Below are 22,290 nucleotides of genomic sequence, written 5' to 3'. Positions count from 1 at the left end.
TTTCAAGTTTGTGAGAGAGTTGGATATTGCGTCGCATTATATAATAATTTATCAAAAAATATCACCGTTGGATGAGATTGTCTTATCAGTATTATGCTCGTTGGATGAGATTACATTTAATCTTGCCCGTTGGATGAGATTACAATCTTATCATCATCTTGACCGTTGGATGAGATTGCCTTATCTACAATCTGGCCGTTGGATTGGAGTGTGCAATCTACAACCTTATCAGTATTATGACCGTTAGGATGAGATTACATTTGATCATGCCCGTTGGATGATATTACAATCTTATCTTTTTTTACTATAAGTAAAATATATCCGATTCATGAGATCACCACATCTTTAATTTTCATTCCAATCAAATCTTTATTCCAAGCAATTCAATGGCTTCAAATTCTAGAACTGCTTCATACAATGTCGAAGAAGACAGAGTCTTATGTCATATGTATCTTGATATATCCCAAAATCCTATAATAGGTATCAATCAATCCAAAGATCAGTTTTGGACTCGTATCGAAGAAGCTTACAACATCAGCAAACCAAACAATCTACAAGTACGTAACAAAAGATCATTGCAGTGTCACATGAGAAATATACTCCGTGAAGTTGGAAAACTAAGGGGATTCATTCGTCAAATTGAAACTCTCCGCCCAAGTGGCTCATCAGAAGAGGATATTGTAAGTATTTCTTATTCAACTATTTATTAAATTACAAGTTTAATTTCTTATAAGATAATAGTTGGATATTTTCGTACAGTTAAATCGAGCAAAAGATTTGTTCATGCAAGATGCTGATTTTAGTAAAGGCTTCAAATATGATCATGTGTGGTATATTATGAAAGATATGGAGAAATTCTCGAGTGACATCAATCCAATGAGCGCACCAGCAAGAATGCATGTCACAAGTTTGGACTCGTCACAGTCAGATAGCCAAACACCAAATACTCCAATATCAGGTTCTCCTGGATTACCTCCGTTTTCAATTAATTTAAGTAGTGATGAAAATGCAGGCGGCACTTCATCGCAGAGACCTCTTGGTGTTAAAAAATCTAAACTAAAGAAAAAAAGGGACGACAATGTGTTGGAATTGATATCTACAATGAAAGAAGGGCATCGCGATCTTATAAATGTATTACAAAAAGAATCCACTGAACTTCAACAAAGTTATGAGATGAAACTCCTATCATTGCAAAATGAGCAGCTCAAATTAGCAAATCAACAAAAAAAAATTGAAACTAGACAACAACAAATAGCATTAGCAACCTTCAAAAGGAGAATAAAGTTTTGTACATGGATCTAAGCACGATAGGTGATCCTAAAATGCGCGAAATTGTTCCAAAAGAACGAGCCAAAATTTTGAAAAAAAGAAATGAAGAACATGGACAACACGAAAATGACACATTTGGGAAATATTTTGGTGATTTTGGAGGATCGGGATCTAATTTAGGAGATTATTGATCATCTACATTGTTTGTCATTTTAATGTTTTTATTCGCATTGTTATCTTTGTAATTTTCAATTATGTATTATCTTCGAATTTGTATTCCAATTATGTAGTATCTTTGTATTTTGTATTTCAATTGGGTATTGTAATTTTAATTTCAAAATTTTGCTGTTGGTTTTTCTGATAATTTATCAATTATATATTTACGAGAGTTCAAAATGTCAAAAATAATAAAAAACTTGAAATATTTTTATAAATTTTCTAATATAATTATAATTAAATTTTTTGTGTTTTAATTTTTATTATGAATTATATAATATTATTATTAAAAATATTTAATATATATTTATATTAATTAAAAAACAATAAAAAATTTAAAAAAAAATAAAAAAGGCCCAAACCCAGCGCCAAAATGGCGCTGGGCTTCTCCTCTGCGCCAAATTTGGCGTAGAGGAGGGAGGCTGCGCCATTTTGGAGAAATGACGCAGCCTCCGTTGGAGTAGAATCCCTGCGCAGGGTTGGAGATGGCCTTAGCGCTCAAGGGTAGCTCCACCCTTGATCCTATGTGTTTAAATTCAAGTCTCATGACCCATTATGTTTATTTTACCACGATTGAATCACAATCGTTATTATTTTGTGTACACTAAATAAATTTTCGAAATAACGTAGTAGTTTGCAATCCAAACTAATAAAGCAAACTGCACTTAGAGTTGTCAAACGGGTTTGAGCGCCCTACCTTGGACCTCTAGAAAACAAGATGAGTCATGATGGACCGCCTCGCCAACTTAGCTGTAGGGGTGGGAAATGGTCGGTTTGGTCCGATTTTACTCTACAACGATTCGGTTTCTCGGTTTTGAATATCTCTAGTCCAAAACCAAACCATTTTATTACGGTTTGGTTCTTTTTTTTGTAATATGGTTCGGTTTATACGGCCAGTTATATACGGTTAGCTAAAATTTATTAAGAAATAAATTTATACGTCACTTTATACTAATTAACCATGTAAACACGGAAATGCATGAATCCAACGAAATATACAGTAATAAGAATGATAACAAGGTGTCAACCTGCTCGAATGGAACACCAATGATCTTACGAAAAAATTAAAGAAATATATACATAACAGAAAAGAAAGAAAACGTCGACTGATGAGTGGTGAGAAAGAAGAAAAAACAATCGGATTGAAAATTAAGAGTTAATTATACTAAGTTCCTAAATCTTAATAGGCACATTATACATAAAAATTCTTATACTTAAAAATAATATGGCCCATTATACATAAAAATCTTATACTTAACAATAATATGGCCGGTTCGATTATTCGGTTTTTTGGGGGATTAAAACTGAAAACCGAACCGAAAAACCGAATTTCATAAAATTTAAAACCATAAGAGACCGAAAAACCGAACCATTTAAACCGAATTATTCGATTAGGTTGGTTTTTTCGATTTTTCGGGTTTTATGCCCACCCCTACTTAACGTGTTGGGAAAACCCACCTATTTTGAAATAATATAAATATTTCGAAATTCATCAATCATACATAAAAATATTATGAATAATATAAATATTTCAAGTTCATCAAATATAATAAACCATTATAAATAATGTAAATAATTTAAAACACATCAATCATATATAAATCATTTCAAAAATCAAACATACATAAAGTTTCGAAATAATATAATAAAAAAATGTAACAAAAAAATTATGACAGGGTTGGGCTAGCCCCAACCGGCCAACCCAAACCTTCAAACGAGCCACAAAAATAGTAACCCAATATGTCTATTTTTTTATGGCCAAGTGGGTTGGCTCGATGATTTGGCTTGTTTTGATAGCTCTAATCGTATCGAGCAAGTCATGTGCAACATGCTTGTACGAGAAGATATTAGTATTGAGAAATAAACTAATAACTATTTGACAAATGATCATCTATTCCAACAACTCGAATACCTCGAAATCTTTTGACATATTATGTTTCACTCAATTATACTTGTTTGTCAAAAAACGAAAAAACTATACATAAAAGTTTTGTATCCCTTGTTATATTTTGCAATTCGCATATTTATCAAAGAAAATCTCGTCCATATTGGAAGAAGATTCACTTTCCATGTTCTAATCACAATTCAATAGAATTTAATGGTAATACAATTATTCCAAAACAAGAAATATTGGTAAGAAAATAAATACGTTGCATTGAAATGTGGACTTTCCTTGTAGGCCACGAAATGCCATTTTCAAAGTTCACCAAACTAAATACGAGTCTCCTCCGTTACTATTAATCGATTATACGTAGCACGACGTGTGTGCTCGCTTTCATAGCACATGAGCCATGTTACATGTAGAATGGGGATATTGAGTTGAGTTACAAAATTATCTTGAATGTATTTTTGAAAAAGTTTTTCAAATAAAATTTCAAGGATAATTTTTTCAAACCCAATTTGTAACTCTCATTATAAATAAATATAATATTTTCTTTAAAGAGTAGGTCTCTTGTGAGACGGTCTCACGAATTTTTATCTGTGAGACGAGTCAAACCTACCGATATTCACAATAAAAAGTAATACTCTTAGCATAAAAATTAATAACTTTTCATGGATGACCCAAATAAAAGATCTGTTTCATAAAATACGACCCCTGATCGTCTCACACAAGTTTTTGCATTCTTGAAAATATACGAGTGTCTTAAATATATAATTCATTTTCTACTTGTAGTATCATTTTTTTTATTTTTTTTTACTAACATACCTAGTTTTGGAAAATATGCACACGAATTAAACAAGTACGGAGATAGTGTATATTTATTTATTCATCAAAATATATCCATTTTATCTCTGAAATATAATAATAATAAAAAAATGGAATAAAATGTAATAATTCCCAAAAATATTTCTGTTTTCAAATTAAGAAATTTATTATGTAATCATCAAAGGGCTAAAATTCATACGAGACAATACAGCCAACTGCTCTCTTCGGAAACTTTCCCCACACAATTTTGTTCAAACTTCATAGTAAATGTGACCTCCAAAGCGAAACAAGATCATTAAACTATGATTGAAATTCACATTAAAAAATAAGATAATAACCATTCATCTTCTTGAATTCTTTCCAAGAAATCATGGCTGCGAAATCCCAGCCATGTAAAATTCTTTGCTCGATCATTCTTTTTATCGTTTCTTCCATTCCGCGGTCTCTCTCTCAATCAACTTCTCCACAGAATATTCAGACTTACTACCCAACTTCTAGTCCGCCACCGCCATCTCCGCTGTCGCCGCTTCCGACACCGCAACCTTCGTCTCCGCCGCGAAGTTCATCAACCAGAGCAGCGGTGGGGAAAGCCATTGGTGTGACAGCTGCGACCACTCTGGTTTTATCCGGGCTGCTGTTTTTTATTCTTCTAAGGTACTCAAATCGGAAGAGGGTCAGACATACTGCCACTATTAGTCCAAATCCAACGACGGCTGCTCCGGTGAATCATACCGATAATTTTAGCCGATTCAACGGTAATCTGAAAGGGGTGATTGTGGATGAAAATGGGTTGGATGTGCTGTATTGGAGGAACTTGGAAAGTGGAGAGAAGAGGACTAGTTTCAATAAACAGTATTATATGTTGAAAGATGACCTGAAAGAAGAAGAAAAGAGATCTGGTGGTGAGAAAGGGAAGAAAAATGAGGCAGCTTGGCAAGAAATTCCTTTGCTTCGGGGGAAATCTTCAACTTCTCAGTGTCTCGTTTGGGGAGAAAAAGAAGAGAAAAGTATAAATAAAGCACCGACCCTTTCATCGGGAATTGCTTTTAAGGCTGAGAATATTCAGGACTCATCGGTTCCTGTGTCAGAAACTGTACCTCAGCAGCCGGAGGCACCAGCAGCATCAACATCCAAGAAAATTTTAGCTTCTGTGTCGGTTCCTAAAGGAAAAATGCCTGCGCCACCAATGCCACCGCCGCCACCAGGAAAAGGGTCTGCACCAACCCCACCCCCACCAATGCCATCAAATAAAGGTCCTGCTCCACCACCGCCACCGCCGCCTAGCAGTGCTTCTTCAGCTTCATCTTTGCCAGCAACGAAGGGGGTGATAGGTAAAAGCTCGTCCTCGGAGGGAGAAGGGTCTTCTAGCAATGGAAATGGGCAGGTGAAACTCAAGCCATTGCATTGGGATAAGGTGAATCCGGATGTAAAGCATTCAATGGTGTGGGACAATATTGACAACGGATCTTTCAAGTAATGATTCTACAAAACTTTTCTTCTCAAATCTTTCGTAAATTTACTCTGAATACTTACCCTGTTTGTGATGTGAATTCAGTTTTGATGGTGATATGATGGAAGCTCTCTTTGGATATGTCGCAACAAACCGAAAATCTTTTAGAGGGGATGGTACATCGAGTACTCCAAAGCAGGATAAATCAGTTGCTCCACCACAAATTTTCATTCTTGACACAAGAAAATCACAGAACACAGCAATAGTGATCAAGTCTCTAGGCATTACTATTGAAGATATAATCGGTGCATTACTTGAGGGACGAGGTCTGAATACCGATACATTAGAAAAGCTGGTGAAAGTTGCTCCAACAGATGAGGAAATGTTTGGAATTCTTGCATTTGATGGTGATCCAGCACACCTCGCTGATGCCGAATCTTTCCTATATCGTCTTCTTCATGCTGTTCCATCGGCATTTACTCGTTTCAATTCAATACTGTTCAAGTCAACGTATGATTTAGAGGTTTCACAGAAACTCAGAACTCGAGGGCTCTTCTTGAAACTTCTAGAAGCTGTGCTTAAAGCGGGGAATCGGTTGAATGCAGGCACGTCAAGAGGAAATGCTCAAGCTTTTAATCTTACAGCTTTGAGAAAACTATCTGATGTAAAAAGTTCGGATGGAAAAACAACACTTCTTCAGTTTGTCGTTCAAGAAGTGGTTCGAGCAGAGGGTAAACGTTGTGTGATTGATAGAAATCATAGCGTGAATAGGACTAATAGCCATAGCGGCAAAGCTGAGAGCCAAAAAACTGACAAACTATTGCCAAAAGATGATAAGGAAAGGGAATATATGATGCTCGGTTTACCTATAATCGGTGGCCTAAGCTCTGAATTCTCCAATGTAAAAAAATCAGCAGCATTAGACTATGATCTTCTTGTTAAAACAGTCTCATCATTGTCAGAACAAGTGGTGGAAACTCAAAAAGTGGTGGCACAATGTAAGGATAATGGAGGATTCGCCAAGAAATGGCAGGTTTCCTTAATGCAGCTGAATTGGAGATACAGGCGGTTAAAGAAGAGCAGAGAAGAGTAGTAGAGCTTGTGAAGAAAACAACAGATTACTATCAAGCAGGATTTTCAAAAGAGGAAGGGACAAGTACTGTGAAGGGCCTAAAACTCCTTTCTTGAAAATTTGCGGAAAATTAAAAATTTTCTTTTTAAAAGAACTTAAATGGCCTCATTCATAAAATCACTGGTGAAACAAGTTCAATATTTCAAAATATTGCAGCAGAAGAAAATTAAAGTTTTGCCAACAACAACGATTTAAAAATATCCATCGACTGATAAAATTGTTTGCGGAAAAAAAATAACAACTGCTGCTCTGAGGTCCTCGGGTGCCACTACTGCCGAACCAAGCTGGCTCACTGGTCCCCGCCCTCGGCCCTGGCCTCATCAGTACCTACAACAATCAAGTCTAGTGAGCCTAAAGACTCAGCATGCATATATCGCAGGTAACGAGAAAAATCTGAATTTAAAATATGCATGAGTTAACATATCCTGTCCTGAGGCGTACTGAAAATAATCTGTACTGAGCAATTATAATACGTGCATAACTGAACTGGAAATTACTGTAAAAATATTTGCTCCTTGGAGCCTGTACTGAAATATCTGGTAAAATTTTCTGTTGAGATTATGTTTTACGCCTGTGGCCACTGCACTAAGCTGAACTGATCGGTAATTGGCTACCGGGGAGGCTGAAACTGAACTGAGCTGGCCGGTCACTGGCGACCGGGTGGTACCATACTGAACTGATCGGTCACTGGCGACCGTATAAAATAACACTCCCACATAGTGAATGAACCACAAGCCATATCGCATAAATCTCAAAAATAATCATTTTCTATTTAATGCACGTAAAATAATTAACTGGCGTAATGAAAATTCCTGTAATTTTACCAACTGGATTGGATTGGATCGTTCCCAGGCTCGCTGCAACCTAACTGTGCCATGAAAGATATGCAATAGCTTAAACTTGACCAACTATGCAATTTACGTTCAAAAGATGCGACTATGACGCCTAATGACTTCGCATTTAATCATGACTCCGAGCCAACTTGAACCGACACTGAACCGACGTATAGTCATGATTAAAATACGCTGAAAAATCATAAAATAATGCTCCTAAAATGATAGGGTCGAAATCTAGGTGAAATGGAGGCCAAAACACGAAACGCTCTTTCGAGAGTCAATTTGGCACATTGCACCGTAAATTCTCGTACGACCTCAAAAATGATCCAAATGACAAACGGTCGAAAACATGACCTTCATAACTCAATGAGGCACTGTCCAGTCCAAGGCCATGGGCTAAAAGCCAACCAAGAACTCAAACAAGCCTTCTAAACGACACAGCAACTTGCTGTAATTTCCAGCAGCTGCGCAACTACAAGACTCGCGTTGGTTTCGAGACTATCGGCCATTAGGGGAGTGAACCACCGACCAGAGACTCTTACCAACATCCCAAGGAATGATTTGAACCATGGCTAAGGGCCCTAGGCCAGCCACAATCCGCATCACACCATAACTCAACCGAAGGGTCCAACCGAAAGCAACGTGCATGCGTGTGTAGTGTTTATGCTATGATCGATGTCTCGTGTCGTTCCAATGGCCATTTGATTGACCATGGCACGATCTAGACATCTAGGAGCATGATATGAACCGTGGCTAAGGGCCATAGGCCAACCAAGATCCACACCAAGCAAACACAAACCGAAACCAAAAGCTGTCCAACCGAAGTAGCCGAAGGGGTATAGGGGCTGTTGTGATGTTTTTATTAAAAACCGATGAACCATGGACCAAGCCACCAAAAGGGCAACTTAGTCACTTCTTAGACTTGCTAGGGAAGTGATCCAACCATGGCTATAGGCCCTTGGGGCAGCCAAGATCAGATCCTTCCTCCATGACAACAAACTGAATTTTTCGAACAACATTTCTGCACCTATGGGAACTTGCTGTCATTCTGAATTTCCAGCAAGCATGGGGCTGGTTTGAATGGACCAACATGGTCCTAATGCATCCTACTACATGTATACAAGCCGCCTTGGGAGCCTGGAGTCGATCCAATACCTGAAACTCACAAACCAAAAGAAATCGTGAAGCTTGCCAAGGAATTCGAAAATTCTGCATGTGTGGTTTCAAAATGTTTTGACTTGGATCTCGATTTTTACTTGAATAAACATGATCATGTACTGAAAAATAAATGATAATATGACTTGATTGAGGTTTGAAAGAAATCTAGACATGCCTGGTTTTGTTTTGAAAGAAAACGAACGAAACAACGACGACGCGGCACGGAGGAGGTGGAGCGCTTCTCTTGTTCTTTCTAGTTCTCGATTTTTCTCCCTTTCTCCCTAGCTGTTATTCACGTTTTTTCTACTGAAAATGGGTCTGATTTCGGTGGGGAGGGAGTGTGATGGAGTGGTTATGAGGGGTGAGGAGGATGGTGCAAGATATAAGGATCATATCAAGACCAAGTCTTCATGCATTTGAATTTTAAATTTTGAATTGATATCAAATGAGTTGGTGGATGCTTCTAGGAGGTAGTGGCCGAAATTTTGCTTATTTTCTAGTCTAGGATATGTTCATTAATTAATTAAATTGTGCTCCCAAAAATCCTAGAATTATCCTACTAATTACATGCAAAGAATTGGTCAAAGTTGATGAGTTGGAAAATGAATCTTCTAGCACTAAGGGTGGCCGAAAAATGCATAATAAAATAAAGGGGAATGTTGATTATCTAGTCAACTAATAATCCTTGAAAGCCTTACTAATCCTTTAAATAATTTAGTGAGCTAACCCCTTAATTAAATAACTTAAATGAGCTCATTTCTTAATCACCTCAAATAATTAAATTAAATCCTCAAACCTCCCTTACTAACTTAAATGAACTTACTTGCTAGCTAACTTAACTTCTGAAATTATTTCTCGAATCTTAAATTCTACCTCAAAACTCCGACTCCGGTCCGGCCTCACTGAAAATACTGAAATGCTAAAAATCAATCTACTGAACTGAAATAATGAAATAATTAACTTCAAACAAATGCATTTAAAATAATCATGCAATGAAGTCAATTAAATTTAAAAATCTAGAATTATGCATGGCTTATAGGTCTACTGATTTACGGGTTCTACAATCCTCCCCCCCTTAAATAAATTTCGTCCTCGAAATTAGAACTCACCGAATAACTCAGGGTATCGACTTCTCATCTCCGGCTCAGACTCCCACGTAGCTTCCTCCTCTGAATGGTTGAGCCATTTGACTTTGACTCGCTTAACCAACTTGTTCCGAAGTTTCTTCTCCTGTCTGTCTAGGATCTGCACGGGTCTCTCCTCATAAGATAAGTTCGGAGTAAGCTGCAACGGCTCTAAATTCAGCACATGAGAAGGATTTGCCATATACTTCCTCAGCATGGAGACGTGAAAGACATTGTGTACTCCGGCCAGATTCGGCGGAAGAGCCACACGATACGCTAGCGTCCCAACTCTGTCAAGGATCTCAAACGGTCCAATGAATCTCGGACTGAGCTTCCCTTTCTTGCCAAATCTCATGACACCCTTCATAGGTGCCACTTTCACGAAGACATGATCGCCCACTGCAAACTCTAACTCTCTCCTCCGCTGATCGGCATAACTCTTCTGTCAGCTCTGAGCAGTCCTCATCCTATCACGGATCTTGACTACTACATCTGCTGCCTGCTGAACAATCTCTGGACCCAACTCTGCTCTCTCTCCTACTTCATCCCAATGAACAGGATATCTACACTTGCGGCCATACAGCGCTTCATACGGAGCCATACCTATAGACGACTGGAAACTGTTGTTATAGGTGAACTCTACCAATGGTAAGTTCGACTCCCAACTCCAAGAGAAATCAATGACGCAAGCACGGAGAAGATCCTCTAAGATCTGAATAACAAGCTCCGACTGTCCATCTGTCTGCGGATGGAAAGCTGTGCTAAACAGCAACTTCGTACCCATAGTCGAATGCAAACTCTTCCAAAACGAGGAAGTGAATCTGGGATCTCTGTCGGATACGATAGAAACTGGAATACCATGGAGTCGGACTATCTCTCGGATATACAGCTCTGCATACTGAACCATGGTGAAAGTCGTCTTAATAGGCAAGAAGTGCGCTGATTTGGTAAGACGATCTACAATCACCCAGATGGCATTCGATCCTCTGGCTGACCTCGGCAATCCGGTCACAAAGTCCATGGTAATGTTCTCCCACTTCCACTCGGGAATAGGAAGAGGCTTGAGCAAACCTGCTGGTCTCTGATGCTTGGCCTTCACTAACTGGCAAGTCAGGCACTCGGATACAAAACGCCTGATGTCCTTCTTCATCCCTGGCCACCAATACAATAGCTGCAGATCTTTGTACATCTTTGTACTCCCAGGGTGAATGGAGTACGGGGACGTATGGGCCTCTGATAAGATGTCTGCTCGGATAGAATCACTGCTAGGAACCCATATCCTATCTCGGTATCTCACAATACCGTCGCTGACTGAATACAAAACATTGCCCTTGGCTTCATCTCTCTTCTTCCACTGTGCCAACTGCTCATCTGCTGCCTGACCGCTGCGAATACGGTCAAAAAGAGAGGACTGGATAGTCAAGGTAGATAAACGAGGAACTCTACCTCGAGGATAAGTCTCAAGATCAAACCTCTGCATCTCAATCTGAAGAGGTTTCTGCATCGTCAAATGAGCCATCACTGCGACTTTCCTGCTCAAAGCATCCGCAACTACATTAGCTTTGCCCGGGTGGTAGCTAATGTCACAATCGTAGTCTTTCACAAGCTCCAACCAACGCCTCTGACGCATGTTCAGCTCCTTCTGCGTAAAGAAATACTTGAGGCTCTTATGGTCGGTAAAGATCTGACACTTCTCCCCATACAGATAGTGCCTCCAAATCTTCAAAGCAAAAACTACGGCCGCTAACTCTAGATCATGGGTAGGGTAATTCTTCTCGTGGATTTTCAGCTGTCGAGAAGCATACGCTATCACTCTCCCATGCTGCATCAAAACTGCACCTAAACCAAGCTTCGAAGCATCGGTATAAAGGACAAACTCACCAGATCCTGACGGTACAGCCAAAACAGGTGCTGAGATAAGAGCTTGCTTCAAAGTATCGAAGCTCTTCTGACACTCCTCGCTCCACACAAACTTCACATTTTTCTTTGTCAGTGCTGTGAGTGGAACGGCGATGGATGAGAATCCCTGAATGAACTTCCTGTAATATCCTGCTAGCCCAAGAAAACTGCGGATCTCTGATGCATTCTGAGGCACAACCCAATCTCTGACTGCTGCAACTTTCGCCGGGTCTACCTCAATGCCACTGCTAGAAACAATGTGGCCCAAGAACGCCACATTCTCTAACCAGAATTCGCACTTACTGAACTTTGCGAATAGTTTATGCTTATGCAATGTCTGCAACACTGTGGTCAGATGCCTGCTGTGCTCCTCCCGACTCTTGGAGTAGACGAGAATGTCATCTATGAACACTATCACAAACTGGTCGAGGTACGACTGAAATACGCGATTCATGAGATCCATGAAGATCTCTGGCGCATTCGTCAGACCGAACGGCATCACAAGGAACTCGTAGTGACCATAACGAGTCCTGAAAGCTGTCTTCGAGACATCAGCATCTCTCACCCTCAACTGGTGATAACCGGAACGCAGATCTATCTTGGAGAAAATCGAAGCTCCCTGCAACTGGTCAAACAGATCCTCAATCCTCGGCAGTGGGTATTTATTCTTCACTGTAACCCTGTTCAACTCCCGGTAGTCAATGCAAAGCCTCATCGAGCCATCCTTCTTTTTCACAAATAAGACTGGCGCGCCCCATGGAGAAAAGCTCGGGCGAATGAACTCCTTGTCGAGAAGTTCCTGAATCTGCTTCTTAAGCTCTGCCATCTCTGTCGGTGCTAGTCGGTACGGCGCTTTGGATAACGGAGCCGTACCTGGCATAAGCTCAATGGAAAACTCCACCTCTCTCTCGGGTGGCATACCAGAGACGTCTTCGGGAAAAACGTCTAAGAAATCTCTGACAATCGGAACATCTGAGGCTGACTAGCTGGGTTCCTCAGGGACAGATAAAAAGGTTGCTAGAAATGCCCGACACCCTCTATGCATGAGTTTCCTAGCCTGAACATATGGAATAATGCGCGGTAAAGAAAAGTACATGTCCGGCTCAAATAAGAACTGCTCCATTCCAGGCGGTGGGACAAGAACGGATCTCCGCTGGAAGTCTATCAACACTCTGTTCCTCAATAGCCAGTCCATCCCTAGGATGATGTCAAATTCCGGCATCGGTAGCACAATCAGATCCGCATAAACAAGATTACCGTGCAACTCAAGGTCTATATCTCGGATAACATTGGTGGCTGCCATCTCCTCGCCTGACGGCAACACTACTGAAAAGGCTGTATCTAGCCCAATGGTCTGGATCTTGAGAAAGTTTGCAAAGATCTCCGAAATAAACGAGTGAGTGGCCCCTGAATCTATCAAGGCCTTGGTAGCGGAACCAGATATAAAAATTCTCCCTGAAAGAGCGGAGCTCTAAGTTGAATCCCACTACAAGATCTAAACTTATAGACATGCAAAGGTCTAGGTTCCTCTAGCTTAATTTCCTCTGAAATAAATCTGAGTAGAGCATGCAATCCTATAACAGTTCTAAGTTCAAAATCTACATGCCGATTCCCAAAACACGGAAATTCAAATAATAGCTTAAAGTTTAAAGGTACCTGTCAATAACATAGTCTCCGGGTTGGTTTCCGCGGCATGGAGAGCAAAAACTCTGCCTTGGGTAGGCAGATTTCTCTTAGGGCACTGCAGCAACATGTGGTCTGGACTGCCACACTTAAAACACTTTCCTGAGCCAGCCATACATGCTCCAGGATGGCGACGTGAGCACCTGGGACAAACTGGGTGCTCCTGAGTCCTCGGGGCTGGGCGTCCCCGCTGCTGCTGCTGCTGCTGCTGCTGGCCTCGGTTCCTGGGCGGTCCATGAAAAGGCCTCTTATTCTGCTGCTGATGCTGATGAGGAGGAGGGCGGTGCGGTGCCTGGACTGGGCGCTTGCCCTGGCGATCCCTCTCGATATCCCGCAGATCCTGCTCTGCGGCTAAGGCCTTGGAGACGGAAACCTCATAAGTAGCAGGGTCAGATACCCTAACATCCCGGCGCAAGATCGGCCGTAAGCCCACCAGGAAGTGCATCAGCTTGGCTCTGGAATCATTCGCTATCAGGGGCACAAAGTGACAGCCCCTCTCGAACTTACGGATAAACTCCGTAACAGACATATCCCCCTGTCTCAGACTCATGAACTCGGTGGTCAGCCTGGTGCGAACCTCCTCAGCAAAATACTTGGAGTAGAAAACCTCCGTAAAGCGGGTCCAAGAAAGTGTAGCCAATGTCAGGGCTACCGAAGCTCCTTCCCACCATAAGCGGGCGTCTCCAGTGAACAGGTAGGTGGCACATCGGACTCGGTCTGCGTCCTCCAGCTCCATAAAATCGAAGATAACCTCGAGGGATTTGATCCATCCCTCGGCAACCATGGGGTCAGATGCCCCAGAGAATTCCTTCGGGCGCATCTTCATGAATCGCTCATACACAGCCTCGGGCCCTGTCGGCCTGGCTGCGGCTGCGGCTACGGCTGCGGCATTGCCCCCCGCAAACTGTGCGAAGAACTGTGCCATCCCAGCTAACATCTGGGCACTCATGTCCGGTGGGGGCGGTCGAGGAGGTGGTAGGTCTCCCTCCGGTCTATGCTCCTCTCTGTCCTCTCGACGAGGCTCCACCTCTCTGTTGCGCTCTAAAATGCGTCTAGGGGGCATACTGTTCCAACATAACCCATACGTAACTAACATGCATAATTCCATACTTTATTTTTAAATGAACACTGAAGTACTGAAAATCTGGAAGCATGCTGACAAAATAATTCATGCTTTAACTGAAATACTGAACAAAATGCTGAACTGAAAAACTTACAGACCAAAGGCGTGGCTTCGTGAGCTTCTCGCGGTCAGTAGTAGTGAAACCCTATACAGAACCACCGCTCTGATACCAACTGTGAAGGGGGCCTAAAACTCCTTTCTTGAAAATTTGCGGAAAATTAAAAATTTTCTTTTTAAAAGAACTTAAATGGCCTCATTCATAAAATCACTGGTGAAACAAGTTCAATATTTCAAAATATTGCAGCGGAAGAAAATTAAAGTTTTGCCAACAACAACGATTTAAAAATATCCAACGACTGATAAAATTGTTTGCGGAAAAAAAATAACAACTGCTGCTCTGAGGTCCTCGGGTGCCACTACTGCCGACCCAAGCTGGCTCACTGGTCCCCGCCCTCGGCCCTGGCCTCATCAGTACCTACAACAATCAAGTCTAGTGAGCCTAAAGACTCAGCATGCATATATCGCAGGTAACGAGAAAAATCTGAATTTAAAATATGCATGAGTTAACATATCCTGTCCTGAGGCGTACTGAAAATAATCTGTACTGAGCAATTATAATACGTGCATAACTGAACTGGAAATTACTGTAAAAATATTTGCTCCTTGGAGCCTGTACTGAAATATCTGGTAAAATTTTCTGTTGAGATTATGTTTTACGCCTGTGGCCACTGCACTAAGCTGAACTGATCGGTAATTGGCTACCGGGGAGGCTGAAACTGAACTGAGCTGGCCGGTCACTGGCGACCGGGTGGTACCATACTGAACTGATCGGTCACTGGCGACCGTATAAAATAACACTCCCACATAGTGAATGAACCACGAGCCATATCGCATAAATCTCAAAAATAATCATTTTATATTTAATGCACGTAAAATAATTAACTGGCGTAATGAAAATTCCTGTAATTTTACCAACTGGATTGGATTGGATCGTTCCCAGGCTCGCTGCAACCTAACTGTGCCATGAAAGATATGCAATAGCTTAAACTTGACCAACTATGCAATTTACGTTCAAAAGATGCGACTATGACGCCTAATGACTTCGCATTTAATCATGACTCCGAGCCAACTTGAACCGACACTGAACCGACGTATAGTCATGATTAAAATACGCTGAAAAATCATAAAATAATGCTCCTAAAATGATAGGATCGAAATCTAGGTGAAATGGAGGCCAAAACACGAAACGCTTTTTCGAGAGTCAATTTGGCACATTGCACCGTAAATTCTCGTACGACCTCAAAAATGATCCAAATGACAAACGGTCGAAAACATGACCTTCATAACTCAATGAGGCACTGTCCAGTCCAAGGCCATGGGCTAAAAGCCAACCAAGAACTCAAACAAGCCTTCTAAACAACACAGCAACTTGCTGTAATTTCCAGCAGCTGAGCAACTACAAGACTCGCGTTGGTTTCGAGACTATCGGCCATTAGGGGAGTGAACCACCGACCAGAGACTCTTACCAACATCCCAAGGAATGATTTGAACCATGGCTAAGGGCCCTAGGCCAGCCACAATCCGCATCACACCATAACTCAACCGAAGGGTCCAACCGAAAGCAACGTGCATGCGTGTGTAGTGTTTATGCTATGATCGATGTCTCGTGTCGTTCCAATGGCCATTTGATTGACCATGGCACGATCTAGACATCTAGGAGCATGATATGAACCGTGGCTAAGGGCCATAGGCCAACCAAGATCCACACCAAGCAAACACAAACCGAAACCAAAAGCTGTCCAACCGAAGTAGCCGAAGGGGTATAGGGGCTGTTGTGATGTTTTTATTAAAAACCGATGAACCATGGACCAAGCCACCAAAAGGGCAACTTAGTCACGTCTTAGACTTGCTAGGAAAGTGATCCAACCATGGCTATAGGCCCTTGGGGCAGCCAAGATCAGATCCTTCCTCCATGACAACAAACTGAATTTTTCGAACAACATTTCTGCACCTATGGGAACTTGCTGTCATTCTGAATTTCCAGCAAGCATGGGGCTGGTTTGAATGGACCAACATGGTCCTAATGCATCCTACTACATGTATACAAGCCGCCTTGGGAGCCTGGAGTCGATCCAATACCTGAAACTCACAAACCAAAAGAAATCGTGAAGCTTGCCAAGGAATTCGAAAATTCTGCATGTGTGGTTTCAAAATGTTTTGACTTGGATCTCGATTTTTACTTGAATAAACATGATCATGTACTGAAAAATAAATGATAATATGACTTGATTGAGGTTTGAAAGAAATCTAGACATGCCTGGTTTTGTTTTGAAAGAAAACGAACGAAACAACGACGACGCGGCACGGAGGAGGTGGAGCGCTTCTCTTGTTCTTTCTAGTTCTCGATTTTTCTCCCTTTCTCCCTAGCTGTTATTCACGTTTTTTCTACTGAAAATGGGTCTGATTTCGGTGGGGAGGGAGTGTGATGGAGTGGTTATGAGGGGTGAGGAGGATGGTGCAAGATATAAGGATCATATCAAGACCAAGTCTTCATGCATTTGAATTTTAAATTTTGAATTGATATCAAATGAGTTGGTGGATGCTTCTAGGAGGTAGTGGCCGAAATTTTGCTTATTTTCTAGTCTAGGATATGTTCATTAATTAATTAAATTGTGCTCCCAAAAATCCTAGAATTATCCTACTAATTACATGCAAAGAATTGGTCAAAGTTGATGAGTTGGAAAATGAATCTTCTAGCACTAAGGGTGGCCGAAAAATGCATAATAAAATAAAGGGGAATGTTGATTATCTAGTCAACTAATAATCCTTGAAAGCCTTACTAATCCTTTAAATAATTTAGTGAGCTAACCCCTTAATTAAATAACTTAAATGAGCTCATTTCTTAATCACCTCAAATAATTAAATTAAATCCTCAAACCTCCCTTACTAACTTAAATGAACTTACTTGCTAGCTAACTTAACTTCTGGAATTATTTCTCGAATCTTAAATTCTACCTCAAAACTCCGACTCCGGTCCGGCCTCACTGAAAATACTGAAATGCTAAAAATCAATCTACTGAACTGAAATAATGAAATAATTAACTTCAAACAAATGCATTTAAAATAATCATGCAATGAAGTCAATTAAATTTAAAAATCTAGAATTATGCATGGCTTATACGTCTACTGATTTACGGGTTCTACAAGTATACTTCAATTATTTGTCATTGTTAAAGATTTTCTCGGAATGGTTGATCAAGTTTGTGTAGAAATTGCAAGAAATATACAGAAAAAGAATCCTGTATCATCTTCTCCTTCGGCACCCAATGCTGGATCATCCTCCGCTGGATCCCCTCGAGTATTTAGATTCCCTAAATTGCCGGAGAATTTCATGTCAGATAATTCAAAAAGCAATTCTAGTGATTCGGATAATGGTTCTGAGGTAAGGTAGGCATGACTTTCAGTTTTGTACAAATTTTTTGTTATATCATTTTTCAAGCATATGATTCTTTCCCATTTGTTGCTCTGATTGATAGCACAGAAACAAAAGGAGTTCGATATTTAGAGTCAAGATTCGATTCTTTCTGCTTATGTTTATTGAAATTTCGTCATTTAAAGGCAAGGGATATATGAGATTCATATAGGATATGATTTAGCCAAATGGTTGCTATTTTGCATTCAAGAGATATCCTAATGCTGCGCAATAAGTTGAGCAATGCATTTAACCTTGCATTTACTGTGAAAAAAGGTGGCCCTTGTGACACAGCGATTAAAATATTGTAGTTTGGAAATTATACGATTTGAAACAAAGATTTGAGTTTCATCGTAACTCATTGGGCAACTGTGGCGGATTAAAAAATTTTGAGTTATGCCAGTAACACCAATTATAAGTTTTCAATAATATTGAAGACGAGTTAAATCGATAGCTCATGAGGCTTTGCCTAAATACATAATGTTAGCTAGTAGATAGGAGATAATTCATCACAATAAACGTGTTTTGTAATTTACGTTTCTAGTGGGTTCAACTACTATAAATAGTAGCTCCCGGTCCTTTGTAGCGGTTAATGCACATACGAGAAATGCATTCTCTAATTAAGATCTTGTGCACTTTAACATGGTATCAGAGCAGAAAATCACTCGTTTCTGTTGCTGGACTCCGGCTTTTGATTTTGATGCATACAAGATCTAGCTAAACTTGCTGCAATTCACTGAGTGCTCGCCACAATTTTTTTTTTTTGCCAAAATCGAGATCTAGCTCACGATTGAAGAATTTTCTTAGGTGAAGCAGTGCTCGATTGAGATCTGATATATGTTGCTGATTGATGTTATTTGAATTCTCTTCCCTGATTTCATGATGGCAACCGCAAATGCTTTCAATGATCCGTTGTTTCTACATCCTTCGGACATGCCAGGTATAAATTTGGTGAATGATAGGCTCCTCGGAATTGAGAACTATGGAATCTGGAGTAGAGCTATGCTTATTGCGTTAAGAGCTAAGAACAAAATCAACTTCATCGATGGATCATATCCGCGACGTGAAGTTGGACATGCCACTCTGAACCAGTGGGAACGATGCAATGCTCTGGTTCTTTCATGGATCATGAATTCCATTTCCAAAGAGATTTTTGGAGGTATTGTCTATTCCACATATGCATCAGTAGTTTGGTCTGATTTGGAGGAGCAATTTGATAAGGTAGACGGATCACGAATCTTCTCTATTCATCGTGATATCAGCCGACTGGTTCAAGGAAATAATACTATCTCTGTCTTTTACTCCAAACTTAAGCATCTTTGGGACGAGTATGCTTCTGTAGTCACTCTTCCTTCTTGTCAATGTGACTTTGCAAAGCAATACTTGAAGCACGAACAACAGCAAAGGTTGCTCCAATTTCTTTTAGGATTGAATGATAGCTATATGTCAATTCGTAGCCAAATCCTTATGATGAATCCACTTCCTAATGTTGGACAAGCCTTTTCTAAGGAAGAAGAAGCAGCCACCAACATGCCTGATGTCCAGTTTTCACTTCAGCACAATATGCGGAGATCATGAAGTTGTTGAGGGCTAATACCATTCACTCTTCCAAGGATCCAGTTGCTAATATGGCAGGTAATATGAAACGTTTCCTACTTTTTAACTTTAAAATTTTAATAATTTTTTTTTACATACTTTCGAAATTCATCATTTCAAATAACTTATTATTTCCATAAATCAAAATAATTTAACATTTAAAATATCAAGTACATAAAAATCATTAAATCGTCAATTAACAACATTCAACTTCACCCTTTAACATGATCAAACTAACTTCAAAATAAAACATAAAAATCTCTAATTAAATCATTAACAAAATCCTTTAAAACTTTTGACTATAAAGCTAATGCGGAAATAAATGTCCCTCGGGATTGTACTGCCGGACTCGATCCACTCAAGCGTCAGCGCCTCCCTCAATATCATCGTCACGTGTAGCATTCAAACTTAATGAGTATAATGACTCAACACGTTCTAAACAAGAGTAACAAATAATACATATACAAGCACATGCATTAAAATCATAATTTTATTTAAAATAAACTTGTAAGCATAAATAAATCATAAATCTTCAAATCGTAAATCTTTCAATCGCTTATCATTTTAATTGAGGTTTGATCATTGAAAGTGACTAGCTTTTATCCTCTGGTCGACTGATCAGTCTTATCTTACCATTGCGCATGGGGACAGGCACTAGGCACCGACGTATCCCTCACGATATTCCCATAAAACATATATCATATACTTTTTATTACAGTTAATTCACATCTTTCAAAATATTTTTTCTTTTCTCTTTTAATCATAAAATATCGCGTCTCTTCCATATTTGAAATATAACATTTTTAAGTAAAAATTGCACAGCTTTACCATAAATCATAAAATATCATATTTTCATCATAAACATTTTAAAATATCATTTAGCATGCGTTATGATCCTTCGGGACACTGCCAATCCTTTTCGTACTACACAAGTGTAAAATGACAATTTTGCCCCTAGACTTAAAATTTCTTGATTTTGACCTTTTCTCTTATTGATTCGGGACTAACCCAAATAATTATTTAAGCTTAAATTTGACTTATGATATTTTTATTTAACGTAAACTCGAGGATTTCAATTTAATTCCTTAATGACTAATTCGTGAACCGTTTAATTCCCGAATTAATTCAAACTTAAATATTTTCATTCCAAACTTTAAACATAAGCTTTTTATAACTAAATGACCCTCCTGAACCATGAACCAACCCCCGTGGACCACGATTCGAACCCTTCTTCTCCTAACCCAAAAATCGAACTCTAGCTCACTCAATTTCCTCGAGCCATGACCGAGCCACCCTTGACCGGACTTGACCCTAACCCTCCTGGACTCCACATGGACCACGCACTAGCCCCCCAGCCCTCGCGAGAAGTCCAAGTGCACGACCCCGAGCCCTATCTCTTTGTTTCTTAGAGTTGCGGCCCCTATCTATCGAGCCATCATGAACCCTGGCTGCACCAGTCCCTGTCCCGACCCTTGGTCATCTTCCCTAGACCCTACTGGACCAGCCTAACTAGCCCGAACCAAGCCGCGAGCCATACCTTCAGCAGCCGCACCAACGCGTGCATGGGAAGAGTACATGCGGTTGTGGACTCTTCCCTAGCGGCAGCCCTTGCTAGGACTCTCCCTAGCCCTTAGTCACGTCCCAGACCGAGCCTTGACCAGCCCTGACCGAGCTCCGGTGCACCCTCCCTCCTAGACGTGGCCTTGAAAACGTGGCACACGTAGGAAACCCTAGGACTCTTCTTCCTAGCCAAGCTCGACTCTAGCCCTCATTTCCACCTTAAATCGACCATGGTCCACTCATTAAACATCCTAGGTTGGCAGTCAGTCCCTTGGAAATCATAATGTTTATCAAACATGTGTAAAATCTTCAAAACTTTGAAAATAATTGTTCTATCATTTAACGAATCGTGCATACGTATTTTTCATGCAAAAATAAACAAAACAAGTATAATATGGTTTGAATGATGCGTCAAAGGAAGTTAGAAACGTGCCTTTGAGTTTTAGAATGCTCGAATATACGATCGTTGGCCTGGGGCACGAAGAAGAACAAATGGGCGACGAAGACTCCTTGTTTTCTCCCTTTCCAAATTTTTGAAAATTGTATGTGTTGTGTGTGTGTGATTTCGGCTTAATGACCTCTCAAAAGACCTAGGATTTCTTTTTCATAGATTTTAATTTGCATGTTAATGAGCTTAGGTTTTGGGCCTTTGAGTTTAGGAGCAATTGGGCCTACTAATTTTAGGTAATTTAGGCTCAATAACACCTATTTAATTGAAAAATAGAAGTTTATATAAATTAGTTTTCAAAAATAATAAGTGTAATCTTTTAAAAGTCCCTCGTTTACCCAAAAACGACTTCCCGAATAAAATCAAGCTCGTCTCGTAAAATAATTTGAACTTTACCATTTTTAGAAAATTTTAATCATATTTGTATTGGTAAGCCTTGAAAATATATATTTTATCTTGGTCGTCTCCGGTCTCTTTTCCCCAACCTATTATAAAAAACTAGGGTAAAAATCTACAGTTTTTATAAAATCAAGCAATTAGACCCTTAATCATATAATATGCATCATGTAACCATTTAAAATCAATTAAATGAAACAATTAGACAATTTGGATCGTTT

The 22,290-nt window shown here is 40.0% G+C and overlaps 1 protein-coding gene across 1 annotated transcript; it reads left to right on the top strand.

Annotated features, from left to right (window-relative positions):
• Window positions 1-4,406: 4,406 nt before the first annotated feature.
• LOC142504566 (formin-like protein 4) lies at window positions 4,407-6,795 on the top strand. Its single transcript, XM_075617424.1, has 2 exons — window positions 4,407-5,665; window positions 5,748-6,795. The coding sequence occupies exons 1-2, from the start codon at window positions 4,563-4,565 to the stop codon at window positions 6,733-6,735; spliced, it is 2,091 nt and encodes a 696-aa protein (XP_075473539.1). The 5' UTR covers window positions 4,407-4,562; the 3' UTR covers window positions 6,736-6,795.
• Window positions 6,796-22,290: the final 15,495 nt, after the last annotated feature.

Source organism: Primulina tabacum, chromosome 9 (assembly GCF_025594145.1).
Source record: "Primulina tabacum isolate GXHZ01 chromosome 9, ASM2559414v2, whole genome shotgun sequence".
Taxonomy (NCBI): Eukaryota; Viridiplantae; Streptophyta; class Magnoliopsida; order Lamiales; family Gesneriaceae; genus Primulina; species Primulina tabacum.
The sequence above is the reverse complement of the archived record's forward strand: the minus strand, read 5'-3'. Positions and strand labels throughout refer to the sequence as shown.